This window comes from Schistosoma haematobium, chromosome 3, assembly GCF_000699445.3.
Source record: "Schistosoma haematobium chromosome 3, whole genome shotgun sequence".
Classification (NCBI taxonomy): Eukaryota; Metazoa; Platyhelminthes; class Trematoda; order Strigeidida; family Schistosomatidae; genus Schistosoma; species Schistosoma haematobium.
Genome location: NC_067198.1, coordinates 32,416,604 through 32,439,945, shown reverse-complemented (window position 1 = coordinate 32,439,945; position 23,342 = coordinate 32,416,604). Strand labels below are relative to the sequence as shown.

The following is a 23,342-nucleotide window of genomic DNA, read 5'->3' as shown; positions in this document are numbered from 1 at the left end:
TGATGAAAACTTTTCTTGGTTTTAATGATTACTGAATTTTAACAAACGAAAGTGACATTTAACACTAGAAAGTTGAGATTTTATCCTGATCATGAAGATGATGTTAGGTATACATAGATTATTGTTGAGGATGATTCCTAACGTCTTATGACAATATATTTGATGGTCACAGTTATAAGATAAGCTAAATCACGATCAGATTTCAATCACTGATCGTTGAATCCTTTATGTTTTATGAAATACAACAAATGACTACATGACAGTATCAAAGGTGGTCAGAATAATTAAAATTGGTAATATGTTGGTTGAGCATTTGTCAAACGAAATATTACTAACGACTTTTATTTCATCTGTATCATCTGAAATTCATACATTAAACACATAATTTGCACATCTTCCATCGATTGTCCTTTACATGCTTCGTGGTTCTTTTAATCCTGTTTTTATTACAATTACTTTCTGTTTCCCTATCTGTCCTCTTCAATCGAATCTTGTCAATCTTTTGTTGTTATGCATTCCGCTTCTGATTGGTGCTACATACTACTTATATCTGTCAACATATGTAGCATACACCATAATAATACAATTTGCAGTGAATCATGTGAATATTTTTTCATGTGGAGATTAACATGGAGTACATCAGATTCATTAAAGAAAAAAATCACCGGACATCTGCAATTTTGTTCGTCATTCTATAGTACTTTCCTGTAGCTTTGAACATTATGGATTTTCGTGAGGTTTTTGTATTTTCGGTCCACTAAAATGAGTGTTATTAGTTATGTTGAGACTAATGTTAAAAAACAAAGCAAACATGAAGTTTATCTGAATGGCCTGTGGTTTATTCAGTTTTGCTGAGATTGATACTGGTATCATCGATGTGATTGCAATCTAATTCAGCGAATTAAAGGTTACTTCAAAAGGACAAAACAATGTTAAAAAATTCTGTCAAATCAGTTCAAAACCAATGACAGGACGACGTAGATATTTGAAAGCTCTTTTCCGCGGAAAAAAAAGATAATACGACAGATCTAATATTCGTTTATTGTCTAGTAGCTTTAGCAAAAGCTGGAATTAATAATTCGTTAAATACTGGTATTAACTTGTATCAATCAATAAACACTGTACAGTTGTTTCATTAAAATTGGGCAGACATCATACACATAGTATACAAATGTCTTGGAACCGAGGATAACAATGGTGTTAAGCACTTTTCCATACTTTTGAGATCATGTAACTTAAAAGTCATAAAATTAACATAAGAGCAGATAACAAACTAGGTACACAAGTCAACTTGCGGATAAACTCCACAATTCAAGATAAACACACAGAGGTCACAATACTTACGTTACAGGATGAATCCAGGTCCATGCATAACAACAAACCTGTGTATACTTATTCTAAATGAATCGTTTAAGCAATATAAATAGCTAGAAACTAGACTCGTCAACAACACACCCCAACTGTACTATGTCTCATAATGAGAACTCACCTACACACAATTTTATAATTATAATTCCTAATGCTTTTACAATATAATTTCAAACTAGTTAGTTAAATTTCTATGATCCAACTGAAATTCAAGCCTATCACTTATTCTTTTCAGTACTAAAAAATGTAATTTAATAGGCTAGAAGATTAAGCCATATATCTATGGTTTAATGAATATCATTTGTCCGTAAAAGTTAAAAACTTTGTATACAGAACAAAAACACCAGTCTTTCCATAAATATAAATTGTTTGTATGAATGGAACAGTCCTATCATTGTTCACAATTCACTTAATTGTAAAAACGTTAAGGTAAACTCTTTAAACATCCTATTCGAAAGATTTAACCATAGAAACCATAAAAATTTAATCTTATTCAAATTATATTTAATTAAAATAAAAACAATAAAAACCATGAGAAGTCAACATTAATTTCTGTGTAGAAAAAAATGTTTCGATTTTTCCAGCAACAACAACAACAAAAAGAAAAGGAGATACGCTACGCATTTTAATGTATTCACTCTTGCTTATCTCTTAACATCTTACTTCATAAATTGATAAGGAAATAGTATTGTAGTTGGATTTATGCCAAATATAATTTACCTGCCTCAGGCATTATTTCAAAATATCAATGTATTGATATTATGATTGTTATTTTAACGGAAAGAATAACAAACATCAAAAAACGGTAGTGATAATGGTGGTGGTAGTAGTAGTGGTGAAAAGTCGGTTGTTTTGAATTATTAAACACACTCATTATGTGTTAGCCTTGTTGTTATTTTTATGTTATCTCAATCATTAATCCACTCACTCACTCGCTCACTTACTAGCTCATATACTAACTGAATTTATCTGGACGCCAGTTTTGATTATTTCCTATTTCTTCTTTTCCATAATTGGGATGAATTGCTTATTTGTTTTTCTTCATAGTAAATTTCATCAGCTTATAGATTGTCAGCAAATATTGCGAAAAAAAGAAGAAAAAGGGGGAAGAATGAAATTTTGCAATCCCCGAGAGTTGTTGTTCTAATGAATAAATAAAAAGTTTATTGAAATACGCTTAGGGTTATTTGTTGTCTAGTTCCTAGTTATTGTTGATATATTTTCTCATTTTGGCAACTAAGACAATATAAAAAGGAAGGTTTAGAATTGCTATGATGAAAATATCTACATATTATTCCTCTCTTCCATCTCCTATCCCACTTTCTCTATACACCCACGTACTTACATGTAAATACTCGTGCGCATGTATATGCGTACGTCAAGCTTGTCTACCATCATTCTTCAATATCACTTTTATTATTACTAACATTTCTATTATTCAAGACTACATCAGATATGTCACATAATTTTTCCCCTATTCACCATTTCTAATACAAAATTTCATGTAAATATTTTTTACAGTAGACGAAATTGGTTCTTTACCGTTTTTAATGTTTATTTAAGGTATCAACATGATTACAATCAATAAATATTGACCTGTTACATTACCGGTTAGACAATTATATATTCCCATAAAGTTTATAATTTAGAAGTGAATTTCTAACATTAAAAAATCAAGTTCGAATTATATCTTCTTCAACGCAAATCTGTAGAATCATTTTATTGATATCATGAATCAAACTAAATCAAACATTAAATAATCTTCATAAACATCTATTTTCTGATAAGAAACAATTATTTGTACCAGAAGGGTTTTTGTGGAGATCTTGGTAATTTAATAGCTGAATTCAAGAGTCAATTGAAGCTAGACCATCATGAAAAACCTGGAAACACTGAACGGCCGTTTCATACTAGTAGGAGACTCCTCAGCAGTGCGCTCCCACGATCCCGCAAACCAACCCCCGCCTCATTCGAACCCAGAACCAATCAGACTCGCGTGCGAGCGCCTAACAACCAAACCACTGAGCTGACATCTACAGGTTAGACGTTCGCGCACCAGACTCATACGTCCTGGGTTCGAATCCCACAGGGCGAGATCGTCGACGTGCACTGATGGGGAGTACCACAATAGGATGAAAAGGCCGTCCAATGATGGTCTAGCTTCATTTGACTCGTGATCCCAACCACTGAAATAATTATTTGGTTTATTCTTATGAACTTTGGAAACAATCGATAGCGTACATTTGGTTCTATATTCCCATATTCATGAGAATTTCTATTAACTCAACTTATTAGTTTTATTTATCTATGAGCTGGCAACAAACAAACATTAACTCATTCAGTATAACGATGCTTATATATATCAAGAACATTTATTATTGAAGAGTTTCAATAGAGATAAAATCGATTATCTACTGTTCACTGATATCTATGCTTTTTCTTTGAAAATCATATCAACATAATATTAGATTTTTTTTTCAAGGTTTATGAAATAAGTCATTTTTGTAAACAAGACGTCTAATTTTGATAATTTTAATATCTACTTATTTTGCATATGATATCCAACGCTTTATATGCTAAAGTGACTCATGATACATATCACCTTCAAAGTTTATAAAATGACTAACTGGAAATTTTTAGTATGGTTTTTTTAAAAACAAACAATTCTTCAAAATTAGTACTTCAATGGGTATTCAATATTGAAGCTGATCTCCTTAGTTTTGAATAAAATTAATAATTGCAGACATATAATCATTGTATTGTGGTGTGTGCTACTTATATTGATATAAGTAGTAAATGATGTTAGTCGTAAACAGAAGGTCTGGCAGCAAAGAGACAAGAGGATCAAACAGTAAAGAATGGAAACAGAATGCAATTTGTATGAAAATGAAAGAACAATGAAGTCTGAGTCATTCTGAGACAACTGATGAACATTTTGCAAATTATGTATTTACTATTTGATTGTTATATTTTAATAACAAGTCCTGTAATTTTGAGTTAATTACATTCAATTGTCCCCACTCGTGTTCTGTTCACTACAGTATTTATATAATTTCTTGTTATTCCATCATGTTGAAGAAACATCTTTTCTATTCACTATATAATCAGTTATCTATCTGTATAATCAATTATACTAGTCCTCCCTAATGACATTATCTGTTTCTCCATTTACCATATGTTTGATTGGTTCATGTTAACTACGAATAACATTTGTTGGAGACTGATATAACTGTCTTGACATTATGTTATATTAAATTATCTTTATTGAAAGTACAGTATGAAGTCAATGTTAATGATATTTCTTATGGATACCTTAATCCATTTAGCTCTTACTTAAATATTTCACTAAAACATTGTTTAGTCTTTTGTTTTATAAAAAATATGCATTAAAATCTTTAGTATGATTAATACAATAATGAGTATGTGGTGTAAAATGTTTATAAAAAAAATAATCAAGAAACATGTTTCAATTTAAATTTGAGTTTAAGCAACAATTTAAGAAATTTGGCGTCTATCACATATTTTTTTATGTTGTCGGGTTACACTAAGTGTTGACATATTTATCATGTATGTATGCACACATGTATTGTGTGTGTTCTTATAATTTTGTTTTTAGAAAGATATTTCGTTCAGTTTAGAATGCATTGTTGTTGACATATTGTTTTTACTTTGGGGTATTAAGATTTCCAAAAAGGTTAATATGAATCAATAATTGATTTTGCCAAAAAGAAACGTATTTTGTCGCATTCTTTCTAACTTGTCAGTTATTATTAGTTTATGTTATCGCAGAAATTAGTCACCATTAATCAGTTTATATATATGTTTAACCTATTGGTAGCATATTAGTAGCATTTATCAATGAACTTTCTTCCCAGTGTATATGACAATTTATGTTAACATCCAAATGCAACGCAGTGAGAAGCATTCTTATTTGAAGAAATATATAAGACATCGAAATGACTATTCAATTCACTAGTCTTGTTATAAAGAAATCAGAAGTTCAGTCGTAACTGTATTGTATAATCTTCAAGGGATTGATTTTCATTAATCCTACAAATTACCCATGAACTACTTTTTTATAAATTTTCTATATTGATGTTATGAAACATACTAATCGATCAGAGGTTATAGTGGTATAAATGATTTTTAGTAACAATTCAACATCCAAAGTCTTGTAAAGATAGTCATGGTATGAAATAATGTTAGCTTGAAAATCATAAACAAATGTATTATATAACAGTTTCCATGTGTTAGTTGATTTTTAATGATAAAATTATGACACTAAACTTTACTTTCTAGTGATATATGATAAACTTATGAGACCTTTTTATATAATATTTTACACTGAACTACAACCATGTCAATTGACTATCATCTAGTTTACTATCAAATATTTGAAAGAAAAAAGACTCTTGAAAAGATGTTCACGTGAACCTTGTCACCAGTAGCTAATAAAAAAATGTTATCATAAGGGGTTTTGTAGAGATTTTAGTAATTTCAATAGTTGAAATCATGTGTCAATTGAAGCTAGGCCTAATGGTTAAGCGCTTGCATGCGAGACTGATAGGTCCTGTGTTCGAATCCCGCGGGGCGTTGCGGGATCATGGATGCGTACTACTGAGGAGTCCCACTGTAGGACGACACGGCCGTCCAGTTTTTCCAGGTTTCCCATGATGGTTTAGCTTCAATTGACTCATGATTTCAACTATTGAAATAAATATTAGTTAATTCTTTTTAGTTGAATAAAGTACTTTGAACATTCACGTAGTTTAATGTCATATAATTTTTTTCTATTCCACCAGTCGTAAACAAATCAAGATATTGCACGACTGATTTAAAATGTTGACTGTAAATTATCGACTAATTTTGTACTAAACAGATGCTTTACAGTTGTTTCAGTAACGTTTTAACAGATGACAATCTACAATATAAATCTATTTATAGATTTACTTTTAATCTATTAGTGTACTGAGCGTAGTAACAAAATTCAATCGTGTCAGTTTTGATAAATTTTTTTAAACATTTTCTTTAAGTATCCACTGTGAACATTAAAAACTGATCAAATATTTTAATAATCTAAAATAGTTAAACATTTACCTTGAATGACATGGCTCAAAATCGTTTGTAATAGTCCAGGTGCATCCACTCTTTATGTTCTCCCAAATTCTAATCTTCTAAATTGTGCATGTCCCTTTTTGTTCTCTTTTCAAATTTATTTCACTGGATTATACACTTTGAATAACATCTTCAAATTCTAATCTTTCCGATTACTGTTTATACTCTTACCACATCTGCCATTACGGGATTTGAATTGACTATTGTATCTGTTTGCTAATGTGGTATGGCAACTCGAACTGATGTACGTACTTACGAAGTTCTATGTTGTTACTGACTGACTGATTGATTCAAATTTTATTTGTTTATTCTGGTTGAATGGTATTACAATTACTTTTTTTGGAGGATTCAATCTTAATTAGACTTATCAGTCCTTACTACTGATTTTCAATGACAAGTATTGAAGGAAAAAAATCTCTAACATCAATATTGATTTCACCATATTTGTTTTATTGAAATTAAGTGCCAAAATTCATTGATTTACTAAACTATTCAGTAAAATAAAATAAAAATCAGTGTTAAAAAAAGTAAGTTTTCACTTTAAAGTTTACGAACAAACTGTATAGAGCAAGTATCATGTGATCACAATGAACAATATACACGTAGTTTTATTGTAAACGAATACAGTAAAAGTAATTTTATTCACTTACATGTTTCATCATGTATGACAACAATTCTGAAATTTTTCATCACGGTATGAAAAAAATAAAAATGTATACATGTATATACAACAATGATAATGATGGAATCATTGCAGTAATACATTGATGTACACCTCAAAGTCATAACAGCATCGATGATTATGATGATGATGCCTTTGGCATGAATGTATGTATCGATAATGTGAGGAATTCTATAGTGAAATGTGATAAACTAAGCAAATGATACCGTTTGTTTGTTTATTTATTTATTATTATTGAAGTAAATACAACATGAAAATGACATTTCTATTTAGTTGGTGCTTTTTTTTCTATTTAAAAGAGTTGAGAATCTTTTCAAAAATAACGAACCTGTTTAATGGTATTTTATTTCAAAATTTAGTAAACGGAATATTCTGGGAAAACAAAATGTTTTTGCTACTTAATACAATTAATAGGCTTACATTTTCATAATCATAATCTTTCACAAATGAATTCATAACAAAAAAAGAAATTAGCTTAACAAGTAGGGTAACATTATTTTACTTAGGTGATTTTAAGAAATGCTACTGAATCTCACAACAAACATGTGTGTATGTTTTTATTGGGAAAAAAAAATCGAAAAACCCCTAAATTTTAAGTCATCTAATTACTCATGAAAATACACTAAAATTATACAAGCAATAGATTGTATTTAATAGATATAAGTGCTTAATGGACATTTCACTAATGAAGACAAATTCAGAAGACTCTTCAGGTAAATCTCATCTGATGGAAGATCATTATAAATCCCATTACTTTTGTTATTTGAGTACAACTCGTTTTTTTTTTCCATCTTTTTTAATGTTAGAGAGATCATTCTCAGTAGTAAAGACAGTACAAAGTGTAAAGAGTTTGTCAATGATTAACTGGAAAAAAAGTTGATATGAAATGTATATCAAGTGCATTATTTGAAATATCTTGGTTTACAAACGTTAATACTCTGATTATCTTCAAAGAAGTATGATTAAGACATAAATTAACTTAATAGTTGAAATCATGAGTGAATTAAAGTTAGATCACCATAGAAAACCAGGAAGCACTGAATGACCGTTTCATCCTACTATGGCACTCTTCAGCAGTGGGTATCCATTATTCCACCCTGCGAAATTTGAACTCATGACCTATCCGTCTCACGCGCAAACGCCTAACCTCCAGACCATAGAACATAAAAATCAGTGGACAGCAGATAATCGATTTTATCTCTATTGAAACTGTTCAATAATAAATGTTCTTGATATATATAAGCATCGTTAGTTTTATTTATCTATGAACTGACAACAAACAAATTGAGTTGATATACAATTCTCATGAATGTGGGATTATAGAACTAAATGTACGCTATCGATTGTTTCCAAACTTCATGACAGTGTTCTGTTTAAGAATAAACCAAATAATTATTTCAGTGGTTGGGATCACGAGTCAAATGAAGCTAGACAATCATTGGAAAACCTGAGGGCATTGGACGGAATTTTCATCTTATTGTGGTACTCCCCATCAGTGCACGTTGGCGATCTCGCCCTGTGGGATTCGAACCCAGGACGTATGAGTCTGGTGCGCGAACGTCTAACCTGTAGATGCTGGCTCAGTGGTTTGGTTGTTAGGCGCTCGCACGCGAGTCTGATTGGTCCTGGGTTCGAATGAGGCGGGGGTTGGTTTGCGGGATCGTGGGAGCGCACTGCTGAGGAGTCTCCTACTAGTATGAAACGGCCGTTCAGTGTTTTCAGGTTTTCAATAGTGGTCTAGCATCAACCGATTAATGATCTCAATAAAAAAATTTAACAAAGTTCTTAGTGTTATCATAAATCTGTAAAGAAAATAAAAACAAAATATCTCAAATTGTTATATACGTTTCATTGATCCCTTTTTGAAGTATTGTGGGTATGTATAGCTGAAGAGTCACAATCAGAGATGAAATATCAGTTCAACATTGTCTTAAAGTCAATAGTATCTCAACTATAAAGTTCACTTATTATACATAATTAGCTTTGATAATTAGAAGTCGACGAGGACATATAATACTGGGAATTTCTTTGAATTATTCGATACTACTGTAAAATTTTACTGAATAAAAATAGATAAGTAGATCGATCGAAATTCGTCATTAATACGGGGAAATACTTACTTTATATTTAAATAAACATTATGGTTTCAATAAAATGTTCTTCAGCATACATGCATGTATATTGATATCGAAGAACATTATGCCATTAGAAATAAATAAATGAAAACAGAATAAATCAGAATATTCCTGAGATTATTATTTTTCAAATGAGAATGTTACAGTTAGTTGACTTTCTTCTAATAGATCTAAAATATGCGAATTAGACAATAATTATTGATTCACGTTTGATTAAACCGATTAGGCTCACATGCCTTCTTCACTGCGCGTCATTTCGCTTCGCTCTCTTCTCTTCGCTTTATTCCTCTGATTGTCTGTCCAGATCAATGAGTGTACAAAATGTACGCATTCATATATGCATTCTCGTATTTGGCTTATTTAAATTCGTTATACACTAACGCGAGTTAGGTCAATGTTTATATACGAGGAATGGCTACATACATATTTCAATAACATTCATACGATCCAATGGGAGTCAGATAAGAAGTTACTAAAGTGGTGAGCCCAACGTTATTCGAACACGCAGCCTTCTGTTATGGTGTCAGATAAGGACCTCGCTAAATCACTAATTATTTTGAACAGTCTTTAATTGTTTATATGCTTCGAAAATAATTATTTTAAATATAAGTATTGAATATGAAAGATAAATTTTTAAATTAATGTTTTCGGCTAATTGATCTAAATCAACACGATGTAGTAAATGTATGAAGTAAAGAAAGTAATTAATTACTAAAAATTAATTTTCGTTGCAAACTGATGTTAGAAAGACAGTTATTGAGAATCAAACAGGACTGGTATTATGATCCTGAATTACAGATAAATTTATGTCTAGTACTCCTTCAACGTTAAAGAAAAAACACTGAACTATAGCCAAATTTCGCACCGAACTGAATGTACCTTAGAAGACTAATTATTGTACATTGAACTGATTACCGAGCCTTTTAAGGTTGAAGATTATTAAACCACACTAATTAATGTGATTTATGGAATATAAATGTAAGTTAGAACGGTTACTTCTGTTCTGCTAAATATTTAAGATTATTTCTGATGAGATTTTAACTGTTCTCTGAGTGTGCTATGGAAGCATGATGGCAAGCCGACCAGTTTAGAACTGACCTTGCTTGACAACCATAGCATTTTGCAACTTTATCATAAGATTACTCAGGTCAAGAAACCATATTATTTCCTGTTAACTTTAGTGGACAGACACAATTAATCGGACGACATAAGTAAACTCGTTTATAGCGGCAACAGTCCCAACATCTATACTAAGTCGATCTTAATATTCATACACCAGATATCAGTTCCCCCTGGAAAACAACTTTTAAAATTGTACACAATTTTCAACAACTTACGTTTACAAGTGTCTAACTTCAGGATGAAGTTATCTAGCTTCTGGTAAAAATCCATAATCTAAATAAGTTGATGAAATTAAGAGTTAAACAGCAACTCAATTAAAACGCTGAATGAAAATCATATTATCTCATAAACTGATTGAAACGAATTATGTGGATTGATTGTTAGCTCGAAATTAACACAAGCTATCCAGTTATGTCAATATTAGGTGTCGCCTTACTGAAGACTCCAAAATTAAGGTGAATCACCTGTTCGTTGATTTCGAATTTTCAACGAATTTTTTTTAGTTCATATCAGTTCATGATAGAAAATAACTTTAAATTAAAGTAACTTTCACTGTTCTCATCTCGTAACTTCTCCTATGAAAGACAGTGTAGATAGAAGGTTTCTTATATTTTATTTATACTTATTATAAGTACCAGTAAAAGTACTGTGACTTTATAGCTTATTTTATTTTAGGATAATAACTATACTTATATTAGTCACAACAATTGTAAATGTATAATTAAAATAATCATTGTTGATTGAATAGTATTTTAAAAGCTTTTTGAATAATTTTATTTAACTTGAATTATCCATAATGTTTTTATGTTTTATAAGTAACTAACAGTTCTGGTCACTCTTTTGTTTATTTAGTACTATATGTGTTGAATATTAGAAATTGATTTCCATCACAGATTTCAGTGATTGGATTTGATGATTAATGAGATTGAACTAGATAGTTTCAAATGAATTGTGCGTAAAGTAAAAAGTTACTAATCAATATTTTAATCGCTGAATAATTCCCATCATATTAAAACACAATTGTATGAACGAAGTATATTCTTTAGAATGAATTTCACATCAGGTTTTACAATTATAAATCCAAATTAATAATCCATAAAATTGGCCAGGTTTAAAGGAGAGTACATCATTTGGAAATTGTAATATATGAATCAAGGATTGTTGTTTGTCATATCAAATCAAATCAAATCGTTCATGTTGGAGCTGACTAATATCCAGTTGTTAACTTAAATCAGTTTATAAGTGAAATGAAATTGTGCGATAAATGATCAGAATAAATATGGTCAACATGGGGTGAGAAATTATTGAAAAGAATATTCTTCGTTCATACAATTGTGTTTTAATCAATATTTTTCATATATATCGCAATAAGTAGAAAATTGTGTTTCTAACGTTTTGTGACAGTGTAAGCACATTCTTCAGAGTAAATAAATCTGAAGAAATGGCTTACATTGTCACGAAACGTTAAAAATATAATTTTCCACTTATTTGGATATAACAAAAAATAGATTTTCTATTTTTATGATAGTTAAAAGTAGTTGAGTTGATATTCTAATTATTAATTCCCAGAATAGTCCAATTTAAGGTCATTTAGATTGTCATCTGTTGCGTATATATCACTGCAATAGTGAAGTGATGAATATAATGAATATCACTGATATTTCACTAATAGTTTTCATAGTCTTATCATAGCTACACATTCTGATTGGCTATCAAATATTTCTTTTTAAATTTAAAATCTCTTTTTTATTTCTGATTATGATATAAACTGCCTTGTCCATATGGTCTTTTTGAATCATGTCTTTGTTATAATTTGTCGTTTGACTGCTGACTGTTATGTCAGAAACGCTTATCACTTATACTCGGAACGAGAGACCTCTGCAATTCCCATGACGCGAGAGTAAGAACACAAAGACTGGTATAAGTGATGATTTATTAACCACAAAACACTATGACGACGACGATTGTAGTCGAAAATACACTCATTTATATATTAACTGTACACCCATTTTTATTAATAACTAGGACGAAATCACATATATGAAAAATACTCAGAGTTATAATAAACCACATACTGAGCATAATTCATGTCAATGGAATACAAGAATATCGCATATTATACAGAATAAAATATCATACGTGAAAAGAAAACAAATACTACATTGAGTAATCATTGCATTGAATCAAAACGGAAGTAACCTTGAACAAAATTCATAATGAGTAAGTCAATCGAAAATTGACTTTTCTTTCCATCATATCAGTCTTTAATATTCAATCTTTTCTACAACTGTTAATACTGTTACTACTTGTAATATCTGACAATTCTCTGACCTAATACACTGTAACAACTCGAACTAATCCCCATATATTCTAGGTTCATTGTTGCATTTATTTAACTAAGACAAAAGTTCTTTCCTATAACTTATTTCTCATTTTAAGAAAGACAATTTAAATAGGAATAATTGACAGACTGAATGTATTATTATTATTTGATATTATTATTGTTCAACTATTGATTAAAACACTTAAAGCTTTTACCTAAAACTATGTTAGTATATACTTATGTTAATTCATCTACTTTCATGTCTCTATGTGTGTTTATGTTAAAGTAAATTTCAGTTTGATACTCATTTTCAAATATCAATAAAATCTCTAGAAGACTAGACTAAATTCTTCTCTCTTTTTTTGTATATCCTCTGTTTATACATCTATATACAAATAAGGGAACAGTAATGATGAATATTCATTTGTCAGGTATCATTTCAATTGTACCTTCATTTCTTTTTATTCCTTAATTATTTAAACAAAAACTAAATCATATTCATAAGTGTTCAATGGTGATGATAAATTTAACAAGATTGGTCAACTTTTATCAATATGATTGAAATAAACGTTTTTTGTTGTTGTTGTTGTTTTGTTTCGTCTGTTTGTTTTAATTTCACAGTTAGCAAAATGTTTATTTTTTCGAAAAGAGAAATTAATAAGAAAATATCATTAATTTAGAGAGTATGTCAATTTTCAACAAAAAAGAAAACTTAACATTTGTAAATTGATTTAATTTTGTTTCTGCCTTGTGTATCCTATTCCTTCTTTTTTTTCTTTTTTTTTTAACTACTCAAAGTATTATCGATTCTTCAGTGGTTTATACTTCATCTACATAATTTTCAATTAATTATTTGTTAAAAACAAACAAGCAAACAACAGATGATCAGCTAGTTAGTTAGTTAATTAGTTAGTTAGTCATAGTGTAGTTACTATGATAACAAATTTATTAAACACTTTTGATTAAATTGTCAATATTAATTAAAATAATAAAGTTTTGGATACAGCAAGTCATTATAATAAGATTTTTCTTATGGTGTAGATGATTTATTTTTTGCTTGTTATTTGTTGTTTGTTTTTTTTTGCTTTGTAGACAATATTAATTTATTAAGATTTTCTATGTGATTCTTATGACAATGATGATTTTCATAAAATCAATCCATTAAGTCATTGACTTTTAGTTGACTAGGTGATATACAATCAAGTCGGTTAATTTAATCCAGTTTTATTTATTCTCTACTTGATATTAGGTTTGAGTTAAGTGTCAGTTCAGACTGTTCATTCTTCTATATCGTTTATTTATTTATTTATTTAAACTGTATCTTTCACACTTCCATTAGAGTTAATAATTGCACTACACTGATTGCCATCTCCTTAATTTCTATACCCATTATCCTGAAGCACAGTCAAACAGTAAATCTGTTATTCTATTTATCTGTATAAAAGATAATCTACTAATGATTTACTTGAAAATAAGATAAGATCATTTTCAACAATTATTTACAACTTCTAATTTCTACACTATCAAACTGACTGGACATTTAGTGTTTTAATAGATTTCGAAAGTAGTTTTTCTTGCTGACTGTTATTGATTCTAAAATTAGTTGTTCACTGTTATTGTACTAGCAATGGGGAACTGATTGCTCTCGATGTGAGTCATGAATGCTAGACGCTAATATAGCTGGATCTAAGATGAAATAGTTTATTGATACTCGTTAGTTTTCAGTGGTTAACGACACATTTCACCTTGTTTTTGATGAAATTAACGAAAAATATGTGAAGCATCATCATGAAAGTCATTTAATTCAGTTCATTATATATTTATAGGTTTTTCTGCTAAGAACACATATTACATTATTCTATGAATGTCAATGACGATTGATGAACTAGATTTTCTAGGTCTTTGAGATATACAATAATGCTGAGCTATCTATTTAACAATAAAAAAATTACATCACTGATTCAATCCTTCCCCTCACATTAATAAAATTTTTAAAAAATAATGCCTGATGAAATGAGTGCCATAATTGTAGATTTACTGACATGAAATAAATCATTAAAAATAAAATGAAAGTTCAACTTGAGGGTTTCAGTTGTTTACTGTATCAAATCTGCCTATAGTAGTTGATATTAGGTGGTCATAAAGTCAGAAGAAAATCCAGGATTTATGCTTCGTGCTAGATGACACACGTCAACATGAAAAATCCGCTATCTCCAAGGAAATGGTGCTCCATGGTGGATTTGAACCTATGCCACACAAGTTCACAAAATGAAACGTTACCGCTAAGGACTATAGTTAGCGATCAGTCAGTACAGATATCTCAGTTCTTCAGGATATTGGTCGTGGTCCATACTAACTAAAGCCAAGCAGAATAAAACCAATATTTAGGAAATTGGGAAAAGACATTGCACGTAGATAAGATACACATCGAGAAAATCATCAAACTGCATCACAAGGCAAGCTCCAACTTGGAATTCTAAAGGGAAATGGAAAAGAGGATGACCAAGGAACACACTGAGTCAGAAATCGGAAAGAAACATCAACAGAATGAATAGCAAGTGGAAACAGATGCAAATGATTTCCCAGAACAGAGTTGGGTGGAGAATGCTGGTGAGCAGACTATGCTCCTCCATGAGGGGTAACAGGTGTAAGCAAGTAAGTATCTAACCACCTAACATCTCAACACAATGCACGAAATGTTCAGAGATGTAGCCGACCTGCAACTTGGTTGATTAAATTCCATCATTAAAATGACCAAAAAAACATGATAGCAATCACGCCTCAGTGAGTAATCACTGTATTCAGAGTGCTGAACACTTTATGTTTTCATACTGATAATTTTTATTTTTTTATATTATTTTATAGACACATTTACAACCACATCAAATACATTTAAAAAATCTAATTCATCAAAATCTACTGTTTCATCGAATCCAAATAATTTCTTACTCGTTAATAATCCAAAATTTCAAGATAATCCTGAAATCAATAAAATCAGTGCTACACCATCTCATGAGACACATTCATCTGTATGGATGCCTGAATTATCAGATCATATGGGATCTAATCAAAGAACATTTAACGCTAATATGAATCATGATTCACTGTCGTGTACAACTATGAATGATTCTATTAATAATTCACATCGAAATGAAACTACACTAAATTATAACAATGAATGTTCTATTGATTGTACAGAGTTCAATAATCAATCAAAATACGACATAATTAACAATAATAATTCACTAAGTGGACGTACAAATTTTACAACTAGACAATTAACTGAATTAGAAAAAGAATTTCATTTTAATCGTTATCTATCACGTGCAAGACGTATTGAAATTGCAGCTGATTTAAGTTTAACAGAAACTCAAGTGAAAATTTGGTTTCAAAATCGTCGAATGAAACAAAAGAAACGTATAAGAGATAAAATTTTAGGTAGTACTTATCATGAAATAGATGAGATTACAACATCAATAACAACTAGTCCTTCGTTATGTATCTCTAATAATTTAAATAATAAAATTAATCAATCTTGGAATTTAATCAGTTCACAAACATTTAATAATCAATTATCTATGGAAGAAAACAAACAATTAAGTCATATCAATGATAATATCATTACTCCTGTTAATAATGATAATAATAACCAGAATATTTATTACCATAACAAACATTTTATGGATTATAACATTCAAGATTTACGTAATCATTTAATATTTCATCCCTCTACAGCTTATACTACTACTACTACTACTGTTGCTTCCAATAGGATCACTACTACTATTACTACCAATACTAATACTACTAACAATAGAAGTAATTCCATGAATATCTAATTCAAATGATATACTTATACGCTGCATTTTTATTTCTGCCTTTATTGAATTTCAAACAAAAATAGTGTTGTATATCTTCTATTGACATATATTTTCCAGAAAGAAAGAAAATAAAGAAAATTTTCTCCTTTATTTCTAATTCATTATATTGAAGAGAAATTGAAAAGTAAACTGAAATAAAATTGAAGAAAATTTTTTATCGATTATAATTAAAATAATTCATTCCAAATTACATTTTAATATCAATCAATATATTGATAATCTGAGCGCGCACAATTCAAATTACCATTATTATTATTACTATTATTATTATTATTACTATGATTTTTATATTTCGAATTGAAATTTATATAAAAATTAGTTTATGAATTAATATGCAATTTGTTTTTGTTTAAACGAAAGAATGAATGAGTTATTGATTGAGATCATGAACCGGATGATGTTAGACCATCATTGAATACTTGGAAGCACTGGACGGCCGTTTCGTTGTATTGTAGGACTCCTCAGTAGTGTGCACCCACGATTCCGCTTGAGGGATTCGAACCCAGGGATTTCAGTCTCGTGTGAATGAATGAATGAGTGATGATGATGATGATGATGTAATCAAAATTTCACATGGTAATAAGAAAATCAATTGAATTATTTTGTAAATTAATTTTTCTGGTTAATTTTTTTTACTAATCCATAAATTGCATAATAGTTTTCAAAAACATTTATGATCCCTCCGAAAATCTATTTAATACTATTCAAAAATCACAATCAGTTAATCTATGGATCGATCTCATACGGTCTACTTATCTATTTAATGTTTATTATTTATTTATTATTAAAATGTAATAGAGTACTTAATGTATCAATCATGAAAAGACATTTTCACAACTGTTAATATAATTCATAAGAATATGTTTAAAAGGTGTATTTTCGAATTCGAAAATAATAAAATAAACTATAAGTAGATATGGATGGTGGCTAGTAGTAGAATCCAGGACGCACGTTTCGTTCCATTTGGGACTCGTTAGTTAGATGTGTCTACATCCTAGAGTTTGATGTTCACTCCACAACTCGAATCCAGTAACGTTCGCTTCAGACGTCATCGCGTTATTCACTTAGCTGCTGAGTCCAGATAGCCACTAGCTTGTACAATGAGCTGAAGTTTAATTCATTTTTTATCTGGTTATTTGAATCGTTCCATTGAATTAAGCCAATATCGAGGCAATCCACACAGGATGCACATATGTCAATAACACACTGATCGATTTCAGTCCTAAATATCAATGAGAAGATTCAAGTAAACAATATCAAGTGAATATGTAACTAGCGTTGATTGATTAATGGAAGATAACTGAAAGAAAATATTGATAACACTATAACTGGTAATCTTAAAAAAATCCGTCGTTTCTTTTTGTTTACAAGGGAATGGAAAAAATATTCTTCAAATAGTTAGCTCAAAATGATTATCGTTAGTACGAAATAATGAAAATATAGTTGTCAATTAATAATTATTACTGAAAATATTTTACAAAATATTAAGATAAATCAAATCGTAAATGTAAGTCAAGTAAAAATTGAATTTGTAAATAAAACTTCTCATAAAACATGTAATGAAGAATGGAAAAAACTGGTCGTATTGAGAAAAGTGACAATGAGAAATGGGTGTTGTAATATAATCAATGCTTACTGAATAAATAATACAAACAGAGGTAACCCCATAAAAGCATACTACATTGTAATTTGAAAAATAACACCATAATTCATATGATTAAACATCGAAACCGCAAGACTACATTGTACTACAATCTGATTAATTTCAATAGATGCCTGACTAAAATTATTTTAATAAGATGGGGGTTGGAGGCGATCAACAGTAGATCGTAGAACTACGTTTCATGCTGTTTAGGATTTGTCAGCAAATCGTACCTATGATACATGAAACTGGTCACTACTCAGTGATTAATCAATTTTTAAAAAAACCACTTCCTTATAAAACCAATCAGATTTATTTATAATTAGATGACTGTTATTTTGATTCATCAGTAAAATATAAAATAATATTGAAAGAATTTTAAAAAAAAAAGGTATATAACTACAAATATTTAAGAATATTGTAAGGAAAATATTTCAATTAAAGGCTGGTTTAATTTAACATCGTAAATGAAATCAGCCTTTGATCAATAAAGCCTACAAAAATAAATCAATATACACAAAACCTGCTCAGTTAAACTGTACTGTACAGTAGACCAGTAACCTAATTCCTGATATTCTAGGAGTTCCAGTGAAAAATAGTGAATTGTGCAGTATAGATGTATCGAGGATGAAACAGTTGTCTGCAGTGGCACCAGATGATCATCGCACCATATCACAAAAATTGATTGAACTTGGATTTGTACCATTGGTTTTTGACTCAGGGTTCTAATGGCTAAGTGTCTAGTCCAAAACCTGAAGGTTCTGAGCTTAAACTATAGAAGAGTAGTCGGTACGCACTGCTGAAGACTAGGACAAAATGGCCGTTTAGTGGTACCTGGTTTTTACTGATACCTCAACTAAGATTAATCTATAACGAATACAATATATAAATAAGCATTCAGTAAATACTTTTAGAAATTCTACAAATTGACTTGTTAAACAACAACTAGTGTTGATTTTTCTAAAAATTTGCAAGCTCCTTTCCGGTAGCTTTAAAATTCCTTGTTAGTTAACTAGTCTGCAGGCTTCGATGATATTAATCTGAAATTTAGTACTGTTTAGGGTGACTAGTAACAAATAACATTGTTTTTCATTACGAATAAATTCCTGGCATCATGATAACAAAAACAGACAGATCCTTCCACTAGATTTAGTACCATATGTTGATTTAGTGACTAAAGTACATTAGTAAATAGGTGAACAAAGCGGATAAGTTTTTTCATTTAACTTTTCACGGCTCTATACTGATATATACCTATATAAATAACAACAGTAATATAATACTAACCAAGTAGCAGTGTAACATGCTAATTATATAACTTACAAGTAACTATCAAATTAATACCGAATGATTAATTGAGCAACTGGAAGAAAGATGAACAGATAGTTGCTAGATTACTGTTATTTCCTATGGACTTGCTAATATATCATGTGACTAAATCGCTAATTAAAAACACCAACGTATATGACCTTGGCACTGTGCCAACTCAATGGCACGTAAATCAGTATCAACAGCCTAGAGTCAACTCTGAGTTCATATTTGTCCTCTGAAATAGTAGTCTATCGTCTAACCTAGTTGGTTCAGTCCAGAACACCAATATGAGCCTCCGCCATATGGATCATATATTTCAGATAAATACAGTTTATATACAAACAAATCAGACCGCACAATACCATAGAAAAAGAAAGTGACAATTATACAAGGTCAGGCCCGAAGTGCCTGTGAGTGTGAGATACTGCAACTAATAAATTGGGAATAACTTAAGAGCATTAAATCGTATAATAGCAGTCAATAGGTCAAATAGAAAATTATGATAAAAGGAATATGAATATACATATATAATATAATTACTAAATAGTTATACAATAAGAATATATATACATATTAAAAGTCCATACATAGCCCCCAGAAGTTACCCATAGTTTAATCTTCCTATACAACAATTACATAATATTTAAAAGGAGAATTAATAAAATATTTCGATATAAGTTCAATTTTTGTAGCAGCTATGTTAGAAATCAAGAGATGAATATAGTGAGCATGTGTAAAAGCAATTCAAGTTGGCATAGTGAATAGTATCATGTTGTTTTGATATCAGTAGGGGTATAAACAATTTTTTTACGAATTGATTTCTAGTGAGAAGCAGTGACCAGTGAAGTTCAACCGGGTCTGTTGTGAGATAGTAACTCATCGAAGACATTGGTGGATGTGTCGCTCAGCTTCGTGGATTGGTTGAAGTTAGAGATTAACACCGCTGGATGCCAGCTCAGTGGTCTAGGGATTAAGCGCTTGCACGTGAGACTGAAAGGTCCTGGGTTCGAATCTTACGAGGTGACGTCGTGGATGTGCACTGCTGAGGAGTCCGACAATGAAACGAAACGGCCGTCCGGTGCTTCCAGGTTTTCCATGGTGGTCTAGCTTCAATTCACTCATGATCTCAACCACTGAAACAACCATAATATTCACAAAAACCCTTCTCTGATTAGAATTTATAACAACCGAACTATCTTCAAATGTAAACAACAATCGAAATAATTTAGCGGTAGACATTTTTTGAAAAAGTATTGGGTAATTTAAATTTGCATCTTCGTAATCAGAACATTCGTTTTTGTAATATCTAGCCAGAAATCAACCTAGAAATCAAATAACTTAATTGCAGAGGTTTTTTTTCCCGGGGGTGATTTACTGACTAACAGCCAATTATATAGTATAGTCAATCAACTGTTGATTAGTTGGTGGTAGCATGTGTTTCATATAAACGAAAAACAGTACTTATACTCACAATGATTCAGTTTGTATTGAAAAACTGATGCATAAATTTAACGTATTGGCTGGTTAAAGTGTTATTTTTCTATTTCATTTTTAGTTAATTAATGGAGCATTTGAAAAAAGTATTTATTGCAATTTCCCAGGCCATGGTGAAGTCATACTCTGTAAACATTACAAATGGTATTCGATACAATGCACCAATCAAAGGTCGCCAAATGAGAGGACTATGTTGTGCTAATCAAAATCTTCCTAAAGAAAAGTTCATGTTGTTGACCAAGAAATAGTTTCATTTTCTAAGAATTATATATATACATATACAACTTAGTGTTTATGTATTTCGATTTAATTCAGCCCAACAAACTTTATCTCTTACCCTTAATCTTGTAGTTAATTAGCCGATTGGGGCTTCAATAATTGGAAGTTTTGCGTATCGGTTTCAGTCTGGGACTCCAAGCGTTATAACAGTATTTACATTTCCTATTAATTTATTAGTTTGATTACTATGAACTATACCAAATTAACACTAGACCATTTCACCGCTATTGAAGAACTGAAGTTACTTATACATTCCCTTGAAATAGATAATATGTGCTGATTATAAAATAACATTCCCAATAAAGAACTTTCACCTAAATTTGAGCAAATAGTTTCACAACGGTTGGAAATTGAGTGTATGGAAGACATTAAAAAATAAATTGTATCTATAAACATTTCAGTAATTGGAATTAACAGTAATTCACTCGACATTTTGATTCGAAACTTCTTTCTCTTGAATACATGCTTTTATAAGGAAAAATTAGACGAACCACCAACCGATATTACCTTTTTCTAATAATATATGTATCATTTGCGGTATAAACTAACTTCCGAATAAATGAAAAATGAAAACTTGACCTATTTCAAGATTTAAAATTTCCAAAATGTAAATAATCATAATCATTTTCTTTTCTTTTAAAAAAGTAAACCTAAAGAAATCAGACTTAATTACTAGGAGATTAAAATGAGTTCACTTCTGGTGTTTAACAACAAAAAAAACTAATCCGTGTAAATCAAAAGTCTTTTCTTCTATAGATAACAACTCTTTCTACTTTTATTTAAGGTTTGTTTTAAAATTTTTAATTTGTCTAATTTATTTTTCTTTCCTTTTACTCTGTTATACACATGTCTAGTATACATACATTCACACATACATACACGTTATTTATCTTAATGTTTAAATAAGTGACAAGTTTTTCATTCGGAACCTATCCTGATTAGACTGACATTGAATCTATAGATTTTTTTTTTCCATACACCCCTCTACACATCACAAATGTCTCCTACTTTAATAGGTCTTAAGACATAAATCCCATCCTTGAAAAATTTCCACTTTCTTATTCATCTAGAGTTATATTTCACTACCTCACCCTATCTCACAATTATAAACACAATAAACTTTTAAATATATCAACTTAGTTCGACACCGAGAAAAATTAATTCCCTGCCTATAAAATAAAAAGAAAAAAAAATGTACCAAGTCATCCATCATTTTTAGTCAGCCAAAAGTCATAGAATAAACTATTATCTAATAGTGAATACGGTTATATATATATATATATATATATATATATATATATATATATATATATATATATATATATATATATATATATATATATATATATATATATATATATATATTTGAGTGTATGTTCATCTAAAATACAAACATACACATACAAAAACACATGAATAAACTTATGTCTAAATGAATTGTCCAAAGTGACTTGTATAAACCGTTCTAAAACTATTTCTTTCTTTCTTTTTTTTTTAGTCTCAACTAAACGTAACTGAAAAGTGAATTAAACAAAATTTACTTACTAAATAGTAACAAAAAAGTAAAATAAAATAAAATGAAGTAAAGAATGAATGAAAAGGTTGTGTAGATGAGGAAAAAAGAAAAGAAAAGAAAATCAAATACCGAAATTATTTTATAAAATTTATTTATTATTTACATACTTGATAACATTTTTTTTCGGACAAAACTATTCGTTTTCCTTCATGTCTATTTATATATATATAAATATGGTTTTATGCAAGTATAACAAATCATGTGTTAGAGTATTTAGGCGATATATTTGTTCCCTTTATAAAGGAAACACCAACAAACAAACAAAAAAACTAATTATTTTAAAATGTCTAGATTTTTTTTTAAAGACTCAAAATTAACTTGAATTAAAAGAGATTGGAGAATAATTCAAAAAACTATAAATATGTATCAGTATTTTTTTAATTTCCAATTTCACAATTGATTGATCACTGGGTG

At 29.7% G+C, this 23,342-nt stretch overlaps 1 protein-coding gene across 1 annotated transcript; it reads left to right on the top strand.

The window, feature by feature from the left end:
- Positions 1-10,265: 10,265 nt before the first annotated feature.
- On the top strand, positions 10,266-22,870 carry MS3_00010641 (uncharacterized protein; the record flags this gene model as incomplete). The annotated part of the gene is made up of 3 exons (XM_051219031.1): positions 10,266-10,278; positions 15,611-16,564; positions 22,851-22,870. 3 exons carry the CDS (start codon positions 10,266-10,268, stop codon positions 22,868-22,870), a joined length of 987 nt encoding a protein of 328 aa, XP_051069640.1.
- Positions 22,871-23,342: the final 472 nt, after the last annotated feature.